The sequence below is a fragment of the Cervus canadensis genome, chromosome 1 (assembly GCF_019320065.1).
Source record: "Cervus canadensis isolate Bull #8, Minnesota chromosome 1, ASM1932006v1, whole genome shotgun sequence".
Lineage (NCBI taxonomy): Eukaryota > Metazoa > Chordata > Mammalia > Artiodactyla > Cervidae > Cervus > Cervus canadensis.
In genome coordinates this window covers 109251220-109261790 of record NC_057386.1, presented here as the reverse complement: position 1 = coordinate 109261790, position 10571 = coordinate 109251220, and the positions used below count along the sequence as shown (strand labels likewise).

Sequence of the window (10571 nt, the reverse complement as noted above, 5' to 3'; positions counted from 1 at the left end):
ATTACTGAAATAAACAAGACAATTCCTGCACATCAGAGTGTGTCAAGTAAGACTGAAACTCAATATTAGTTTGATAAAATGGGTTACACACACAAAGAATTAACTGTTAACTGTAATACATTCGTGTCCAAGTCAAGATAAGATACAAAACTGAAAACTTCACATGTTCAACTAGGGTAAGACACATGTAACTGGAAAAGGTTAGGAAAAGTTCTATAAAGGGTTTAATCACCCTGGACCATTTTTATTCACTACACTTACTATTCTAGGACAACTCCATTGTAGCTTAAGGGTAAGAGAACTAAATTTAGCCCAATTCATAAACTGAACAGATTCCCTGTGTTTGATCCTTTTCAGTTAAAACTATGCGTCCAGTACAAATCAAACTGGACATCAAGGCTTTTTTCCTTGGGAATCTTAACTTGCTTTACTACTGTGACTGAGACAGATATGGCTACTTCACTCTAACTGAAGGCCAGCCAGAAGGGAAAGGGGATGGAATGAATCAAATTCCCCTTTTGATCACTCAACAGGAGGTCCATGGGCACCAGGCCTCATTCTATTAACTATCTCTGCTTCTCCAACTGCAGTCAATGATACACAGGGCCTGCTTGATGCTTGCAGGGGCCCTTCACCAAACACAGGCATTTTAATGGTTGGCTTCCTTAGATGTCCCTGGGCTAGGTAAAGACACTCAGACAGTGTTCCTTCTGCCTTGGCTCTATGCCTGCAATCAATCTGTGCCTCTTCCTCAACTGGGACAAAGAAGCCACTGCTCTCCGCTGGCGAAATCCCCTGGTCCAAACTCACATCACAGCTTCTCCATCAAATTCTCCACACCAGGCTTTCAGAGCCAGGTTATCTTAGATCAGCACAACAGAGGCACTTCGGAGAGTTCAGCAGCACACGGAACCATACCATCACAAAGCCATTCCAATCTGGCTATATAGTTAATACTGAGATCTTCAAGGCATGAAAACAGTTGAAAATTACGTTGCTAAAACACTCTACAGATTATATGTATAGTAGAGCTTTCGAACTTACAAATAACATGAAATACCAAAATAAATAGGTTGTTACTCTTCCTCTCTCCCCCTCTCTCATTCTCTCTCTCACACGCACACATACCTTTTATGTGTTAAGACAATTATATGAAAAACAGGTAATGTATTTTTAAATAACATTTCAACATTCAAACAAAATTTTACTTCATGAATTAAAAAAAAAACACATAAATTACCCATTGCTTTCACTATATTTGATACTATTGAATAATGTTATAATTTGGATTTTTTGTTTTTAATGGGGTTTTTAACTTTGACTGAAATACTTGCTTCAGACTTACTGAAAGTAGAGTTAACGGGGTTTTTTTGAAATCCTACTTTTAGATTTGGGGGGTGATGGTTCAGAATCAGATGTGTTCACAGTAATGGATGCTACTTCCACCAATCCTGGCTGAAGAGGTTCCAGTGATACCTGAATAACAACTTTTGTTTCAGGAGGTAATCCTTCTAGCTGCTTAGGCTTCTTAAACATTTGATGACACTGGGTCTTGTGCTCCATTTTCTCTTTGAAAGTTAAAAACTGTAGCCGACATTTGGAACACTGGTGAAAACTCTTTTCCCAGTGCCCTCTATAATGACACATGTATGGTGTTGCAGTTTTAAAAATTTTGAGACAAAACGGGCAAAGCAAATTCTTAGTGTTTCCATGGTATGCTCTGAAATGTGCATCCACATCTGCAAAGACTGATGATCTGTAATTGCAGACCTGGCATACATAGGGCATTTCACCAGGCTTATGATTGTCTTTCATGTGCTGTAGGAGAACCTGATCTGTCTCAAAGGACAATTCACAGATTTTACAGACAGCAGAGGGCTCCTGGGAAGTGTGGACACTTTCAATGTGACACTGCAGCTGGAAGGGAGTAGGAAACTGGCGGTGGCAGTGTTGGCAGGTGGTGTGGTTTTTCCAGCTGTCACCTCTCTGCCTCTCAAGTTCCAAATGGTGCTTCATGTGATTCATAAACTTGACATTTTTTAGAACTTTCAAGCAGCTGAGGCATTTAAAGGCTGTGTGAGTCTTCGGTTCTGGCTGCCCATCTCCTGTATGCTGTCCATAGTAGAAGTCACGAAGTAACACAATCGGATTTCCTTCTGTGGGATCAACAATCTTGTTTTGACTTGCTAAACTTGGAAAGTCAGTTTTTGTCAGTCCATTTTCCCCAAAAGAACTTACAGGCTTGCAATGAACATTGTCCTTTGGAAAAGCTGTTGGACAAGGTTCTCCATTCTGAACGTGGCTTAATGAGGTATGAACACTGTCTGGTGTGCTTTGCTGAGTAGTCACTGTATGAAAAATACCTGAAGGGGACAAAGCTAAAGAAGGTTCCCCTATAATTCCATCACTGAGTTTAGGCCTTTTGGGATTTGTGCTATTTGTTTCAGAAGTGGAAAGTCGCTTTGATACATGAGGACTTTTATTCATATCTCCTGCAGAAACTGCTGTTTCTACTGGATGCTGCAATGAACTTGTGAAGGTAATCAAAGGAGAACATAACTCTGAAAAGCTATTAGGCACTATTTGTGGTGAAATATTTTTATAATCAGGTTTAGACAAAGGCTCAATAATAGGACTATCTGTTGATCTTGATTCAGAGTCAGAAACCGGCAAGACAGTCTTTGCTTCCGATGTAGGAGTCACATGACTAACAGGCTGTAATTTGTGAGCATTATCTTTCCTGAAGTGACCATACCTTTTTCTCCTTGAACATGAACCTGGGGTAACTCTGTTCAATATGTTTGAAACGACTGGTTTTGAATTTGAGGTCATCCCAACAAAGATCAGATCAGCATCTTCATTTACATGTTCCACTCCAACAAAAATCAGTTCAGCATCTTCATCATCTACTTGTTTGGTTTCTCCTACACTTTTCTGTGGTTCTGGCTCTTGTTCTTCTTCACGTAATGTACATGGTGGTTCCATATTTTAAATACTTTTTTACTCTTGAAGGGTGTGGCCACAAGTCCCAGTGCTTCCTTTATATAAACTGCCACCTAAGTATAAACATACTACATATTAGTTTAAGTACAGAAAAATGCGCTATTTAATTATCTCCAAAACTCTAGGGTAGTTATAAACACCCTTATCTTATAGATAAAGACACTGAGCGTCAAAGAGACTAAATGACAGCTGAGAAACCTATGACTACAAGTCTACATGACTCTAGAATCATAGCTTTGTTCCATGTTAATTTTAATCTCTTCTATTAAAAAAAAGAAGAAAAAAAAACCCAACACCACTGATCATTAGGTGAAATCACATGTAAAGGACTAGTATTTTTACAAAAGCACTATTATACAGTGTTTAGAAACATGAACTTTGGAATCAAAGAGGATTAAGCTGGAATTCTAAGTTAGCTATACACCAGCTGCATCTTTTTGGGTATATTTATAACTTTTAAATGTGTTTCTGTATCTTAAAGACAAAAATGCTATTTCTTAGACTTAAGGTTAACAGCTCTTTTTAAAAAGCATCAGCTATTCAATGGCATCTTGTTTTGAAGTAAAATTGGAAGAAAACGTATCTTAAATGCACATTACAATTGATTCACACACACTAATTTCATAAATGTTAATACAGAAAATAGGTAGCAAACTCAAAGTATAAAGTATCTATACATAGTTAACAAACAGCATAATTCAATGTCAAGCACTTAACACAGGGCTAGCAAATTGAGAATGAACTCTCTTGATAATCTAACCACAATTCCACACTGATATAGCCTAAATTTCTCCCTCTAATCCTGACTAAACTTAAATCCAACAATGCTTCATCCCTCATTCCACATGTCTCTTCCCCACATAGCAGGCAAAGTGATGCCAGTATTTCTCTAATACTAATATCAGACAGACATCTCACACACACACACACACACACACACACACACACACACACAACCGATATCCCTTATGAATAAAGAGGCAAGAGTCCTCAACAAAATACTGGCAAACAAAATCTAACAACATTTAAAAAAAGATTATATACCATGATCACATGGGATTTATGGAGGTATGCAAAGTTGGTTCATTATATGAAAGTCAATCAACATTATGCCATTTTAATAGAATAAGGGACAAAAAACACATCTGCCTGCAGAAAAAGCATTTCCCTGAATCTAGCACCTTTTCATAATAGGGGTTTAAAAAAAACACTTAATAACTAAGAACAGAAGAGAACTTTCTCAATCAAAAGGTATCTGGTAAAAGACCCACGGCTAACATCATACTTAATAATGAAAAACTGAAAGCTTTCCCTCTAAGATTGGGAACAACACAAGGATATCTACTCCACTTTGGCTCAATATTATACTGGCAGTTCTATAACCAGGGCAATCAGGTAATAAAAAGGAGTTGTTGTTATTATTGTTTTAAAAAGAACAAAAACAGCATTCAGAATGGAAAGGAAAAAGTAAAAGTATATTGAGATAACATACTTTTGTATATATAAAATCCTGAAGAAACCACAAGTATTACAACTAATAAAAAGTTTGCAGAATACAAGATAAATATTTAAAAAATCAACCACATTTCCATACAGTAGCAACAAATGTTCTGAAAATGAAGTTAAGTAAACACTTCAATCTACACTAGCATTAAAAAGAATACTTAGGAAGTCAGAAAGAGAAAGACAAATATCATTTGGTATCACTTACATGTGGAATCTAAAATATGATACAAATGAACTTATCTATGTAACAGAAACAGACTCACAGACATAGAGAGCAGACTATGTGATTACCAAGAGGAGAAGGGTGGGGGAGGCACAGATTGGGAGCTGCTGATTAGCAGATGCAAACTATAATGTTAATATATAGAAGAGATAAACAAGATCCTACTGTATAGCACAAGGAACTATATTTATATCTTGTGATAAACAATAATGGAAAAGGATATAAAAAAATTATGCGTGCGTGCGTGTGTGTGTGTATACACATGAAGGAAAGGAAAGGTAAAGGGAACGGAAGGAAAGGACAACTGTTAGCAAGCACGTACAGAAACCGGATCCTTGTGTGTTATGGATAGATTTTAAAATGGTGCAACTGCTACAGAAAACAGTATAAAGGCTCCTCGAAAAATTAAAAATAGAACTACCACATGATTCAGCAATTCCATTTCTGGATATAAATTCAAAAGAAGTTAACATAGGGTCTTGAAATATTTGCACAGCCATGCTCACAGCAGCACTAATCACAACAACTAAGAGGTGGAAGCACCTAAATGTCCATCAAATGTGATATAGACATACAATCAAGCATTATTTAGCCACATAAAGGAAATCCTGCCACATGCTAAAACATGCATGATCCTTTAAGACATCAAGCTAAATGAAATAAGCCAGTCATAAAAAAGACAAATACTGTATGTTTCCACTTACATGAAATATCTAATATAGTCAAGCAATAGAAAAGAAACAAAGAAGAACAATGGATTCCAGGGTCTAGGGAAACAGGGAAGAAAAGAGCAGTTGTTTATGGGACATAAACATAAAGTTGTTTATGTTGATGGGTAGAGAGTTTCAATTTTGCAAGATGAAAAGGTGTAGAGATCTGTTTCATAACAATGTGATAGGGAATTCCCTGGTAGTTCAGAGGTTAGGACTCCATACTTTCCTATCAGGGACCTGGGTATGATCCTCAACCAGGGAACTATCCTGCAAGCTGCATAGCACAGCTGAAACAATGACAACAACAACAAAACAACACTGTGACTGTGTGTGTCTGTTAGTCGCTCAGTCATGTCCGACTCTTTGTGTCCCCGCGGACTGTAGCCCACCACGCTCCTTTGTCCATGGGATTCTCCAGGCAAGAATACTGGAGTGGGTTGCCATTTCCTTCTCCAAAAAGGCTGATGAAAGTGTGTAAAATACTTAGCGTGTAAAAATAGTTAAAATGGTAAAATTTAAGTTACATGTTTTTTACAACAATAAAAAAAAAAAAAACATTTAAAAACCAGGAAAAGAATTTGAATAGACATTTCACCAAAGATGATATACAAATGGCCAACAATCACAAAAAATACTGCTTAACATAATTAGGAAAATGTAAATCAGCCTCAGTGAGACACTACTTCACACCCATTAGGTTGGCTATAATCAAAAAGAGGAATAATAACAAGTGCTGCAGAGGATGTGGAGAAATGGAATCTTCATATATTGTTGATGTAATTGCTGTAAAATGGTACAACCACTTTGGAAAAGTGGTTTGTCAGTACCTCAAAAATTAAATATAGAGTAGCCATATGATCCAGCAATTTCACTCTTTTGTATATATCCATAAAAACTGAAAATGTTAAGTCCATGCAAAAACAATGTTCATAGCGACATTACTCACAACAGCCACAAAGAGTGCACCATCCAAATATTATCCATTAATTGATGAATGGATAAATAAACTGTGGTATATGCTCACAATGGACTACATGTAAGCCATATACCATATTCATATTCATATACCATATTCAGCCATAAAAAAACATGCACTGCTATACATCCATGAAATGGATGAATCTTGCAAATACACAAACTAGGGACTTCCCTGGAGATCCAGTTTAAGACTCTGCACAGGTTCCATCCCTGGGCTAGGAACTAAGATCCCACATGCTGCATAGCTAAACAAACAAATAAGTATTTAAAAAGAAAAGATGATATCTGAATAAAGCCAGACACAAAGGTCACACATTGTATGCAGAAAGAACTGTAGGTAGAAGAGAAGCAGGAAAGAGAAGCATTCTGTAATCCAAATGAAAAATTTTTTTCAGGGAGAAGGAAATGATCTACTCTGATAAAGGCTGAAAATAAATTAAATAAAATAAAAACTAAAAATTGACCACTGAGTTAAATAAACATTTGGAATTCACTGATGACCTTGACAAGAGTGGATTTAAAGGAAAATGAGAGAATTGGAGATAACAAATTCTACAAACAACTCTGTAGAAGTCTATAATAAGCAAATATGAAATAAAATAAGCAAAAGCAGGATGTGTCACCAAAAGACGGATTTTTAACGAGAGGTGACATTACAGTCAATCTGTTTGCTGATGGGAACCATCCAGAGAAACAGAAAACTTAATCCAGGACAAAGAAGAGACTTGCTAGAATACCACTGAATAAACAAGAATTGAGTAGATCTAGCACACAAGAAGTGTACACAAGCCGAATAATTCACTCACAGTAACAGAACTGAGATATGAAGAAAGGCTGGCATGGTGGATTAATGGGTATGGTAGCCATGGCAACCCACTCCAGAACTGGTGCCTAGAGAATCCAGTGGACAGAGGAGCCTAGTGGGCTGCTGTCCATGGGGTCGCACAGAGTCGGACACGACTGAAGCGACTTAGCAGCAGCACCAACAGCCAGCCTTCAAGATGACCTCAAGTGAATCACATCTGATATTCCCACCCCTGTGTAGTTCTCTCTCACACTATCACAGGGTTGACCTGTGAGACTAAGCAAATACAGAAGTGAAGATGTGTAACTTCCGAAAAAGACTCTGCACTTTATCTTGGGTGCAAGTTCTTTCCTGAATCACTCATTCTGGGAGAAGACAGCAACCTCCACACAAGCAGCCCCTTGAAGAGGCCCACAGAAGGAGGAACTGAGGCCTCATGAGTACAGCCAAGTGAGAGAACTTAGATTCAACAAGTCAAGTCTTCAGAGGTTGCCAAACCAGATAAAAGCTTGACTACAACCTCAGGAGAGACCCTGAGGCTAAACTGCCCAACTGGATTCTAGTCCAAGAGATAATAAACCTAAGTTCTTTCAAACTATTCAATTTTGAGATAATGGGTACAACACAAACATTTCGAGTTATCGTTCACATCATACTTACACAAAGAATAGTTCTCCTATAAATATGGCAAAAATTAAAAAACACAAAACAAACCAAAACACCTAAAAACAGGAGTTGCCTGGCAGTCCAGTGGTTAGGACTCAACACTCTCACTGCCAAGATCCTATGTTCGATCCCTAGTTGGGGAACTAACATCCTATAAAGCCACATGGTGTGACCAAAACAAAACATGGCAAAATTGATATGCTGTCAAGTTCAAAGCTGTACCAGCAATAGATAACTATACAACGGAGCTATAGGCACAAGCTGCTGGGCATAGAGCTACCTATGATCTTGTTTACTGGCATGAATGGATCATGTATGGATGTGAGAGTTGGATGGTGAAGAAAGCTGAGTGCCAAAGAATTGATGCTTTTGAACTGTGGTGTTGGAGAAAACTCTTGAGAGTCCCTTGGACTGCAAGAAGATCCAACCAGTCCATCCTAAAGGAGATCAGTCCTAGGTGTTCACTGGAAGGACTGATGTTGAAGCTGAAACTCCAATACTTTGGCCACCTCATGAGAAGAGTTGGCTCATTAGAAAAGACCCTAATGCTGGGGAGGATTGGGGGCAGGAGGAGAAGGGGACAACAGAGGATGAGATGGCTGGATGGCATCACCGACTCGATGGACATGGGTTTGGGTACACTCCGGGAGTTAATGATGGACAGGGAGACCTGGCGTGCTGCGATTCATGGGGTCACAAAGAGTCGGACACAACTGAGCGACTGAACTGAACTGAACTGAACTGGCATGAAATGAACTCAGATGGTCCCCCACCCCCATTCAGTGGAGTTCAATTACTTAATGAAATAAAGCCCTTAAGGGTACAGAAATGAGCAAGTAATCCCATGTAAACATGTTAAATCACAACACATTTTCTCTGAATGAACCACTTTATTCATTTATTCATTTGGCCATGCTGCTCGGCTTTGTGGGATCCCAGTTCCCTGACCAGAGATTGAACCCAGACCACTGCAGTGAAAGCCCAGAATCCTAACCACCAGGCCACCAGGGAACTCCCACCACTTCATTACTTTGATTCTGTAGCTAAAACCTTAGGATATGTGCATTGCTCCATTTTAGCCTCACCAAGTGGTAGGAGTCAGCTCTACACAGCTCAAAACCCATGGTGCTCTTAATTTTTTTCTTTCAAGATGGCAAGAGAAAGCAAGCCACCGGCCTCCCTGCCTGTAAAAACCTTAAAAAAGGTTGCAACTCAGAGGGCTCCAGAGTGACCTGAAACCATGACTCCCCTTAAGTCACCACCCGCAATCAGGGTCAGCTAATCCCCAATCAGGAGAACTCTGTCTCAACAGCAACATGTGAGCCCATGAATCAAAGGAGAAAAACGGAAGGCAAGAAAGACACAACTTTGTTCCTTATTGTAAAGATGTCTGTCACCTTACCTCAGGGGCACACTGAAAACCTGAGCACTGGAGACTTCCCAGGCAGGAGAAGGTCACATCCTGGGGGCGGGCAGAGGGAAAGGTCAGGATGAGTCACGTGCTCCGGGAATGTTCTATCCCCCAGGCCCTACCTGGTCCTACCCTACGGATGCTGACCAGGCGTCTCACACTCAACCAGAGCAAGTGATTGAACTCCTCTTCCCTGAGCTTCTTCCTCCCACCTCCCTTCTCTCAGTAACAAACAAACAAACAAATACCTCATCTGCCAACTTCCCGAACCAAAGGCCTGAATCTCGGGGCCCCCAGGAACAGGGGCAGCCCTGGAGTCCGAGGAGAGGCAGAGGAAACAGGAAAACGACCAAGGCACCGCGGTAGTGAAGAGGCCACTAGATCGATTTTTTTTGCTGCGCCCGCCTGACTGTGCCTGGGTCCACGGGTGTCCAGAATCCGGTCAGGCCCGAGTCACAAACCCTCCGTGAAGATTTCTGTGTGTGTGTTTAAATATATTAGGTTCCACAGGAGACCTGGGCGGAGGCCGGGGGCCTGACAGGCCCTTCCCCCGAGCTGGCTCGTCCCACCCCCGGGGCAAGAAGGCTGCGGAGAGCAGCGCCCGCCCAGACTGGAGAGGGGAGAGGGCGAAAGGGTCCTCGCGGCCTGTGGGCCCGGCCGCACGCTCCCTCCTGAGGGCCCGCGGGCCCTCACAGGCCGCCCCGCCGAGCAAGGCCCCGCGCGCGTGGGGACCCGAGAAACCCTACCCTCGGCCCTCAGGCACCGCTCTGGCCGCACCACGCCCCAGCCCTTACCGGTCCCCGTTGGCGGCGGTGACAGAACTGCCGGGAGCTCACCTGCCCCTTGGCGGTCCCCGGGTTAAGCCTGGGGCGACAACGCCTCCTCAGGCCCGGGCCGCCGCCGCAGCTGCCCCTACAGGCGCGCCCGCTGCCACCGATGATTGGCTGCCAGGTGTCGGCGCCTGCAATCTGATTGGCCGCGAGGCCAAGTTGGGCGCATGCGCGCGCGGTGGCACCTCTGGAGGCAACCGCTGGGGGCGCGGTCAGGCTAAACCTGAGTCTCAAGGGTCTTGAGGGCTGTCTAGATCGCGCAGCTCACCGAAGGGGGGGGAGGGGGTGGGGGCGGGGAACAGATTGCACAGTCTCCAGGGCACAGAGCTGAGAGCGGCATCCGAGTCTACCAGGGGAGTCCAGTGATGGTGTCCAGCACTCACAGACCTCAGGAGTGACCTGCCCCTTGCTTAAGAAACTTGACCATACACCTGGG

The 10571-nt window shown here is 41.8% G+C and overlaps 2 protein-coding genes and 1 gene segment (V, D, J or C); 2 read left to right on the top strand and 1 right to left on the bottom strand.

The window, feature by feature from the left end:
- LOC122420176 overlaps window positions 1-10571 on the top strand; it is a 224880-nt gene that overhangs the window by 49024 nt on the left and 165285 nt on the right.
- Window positions 1-10571, top strand: part of LOC122420342 (immunoglobulin lambda-1 light chain-like) — a 204835-nt gene that overhangs the window by 35315 nt on the left and 158949 nt on the right. The gene's annotated exons all lie outside the window — the stretch shown is intronic.
- Window positions 1248-10216, bottom strand: LOC122420161 (zinc finger protein 280B-like). 2 transcript variants are annotated; one of them, XM_043434953.1, is made up of 3 exons: window positions 10100-10200; window positions 9297-9356; window positions 1248-3056 (listed from the first exon to the last, which is right to left on the bottom strand). In XM_043434953.1, exon 3 carries the CDS (start codon window positions 2983-2985, stop codon window positions 1357-1359), a length of 1629 nt encoding a protein of 542 aa, XP_043290888.1. In that variant the 5' UTR covers window positions 2986-3056; window positions 9297-9356; window positions 10100-10200; the 3' UTR covers window positions 1248-1356. The 2 variants fall into 2 exon arrangements, with proteins under 2 accessions (XP_043290888.1, XP_043290898.1); XM_043434963.1 differs by lacking the exon at window positions 9297-9356 and having other exon boundaries at window positions 10100-10216.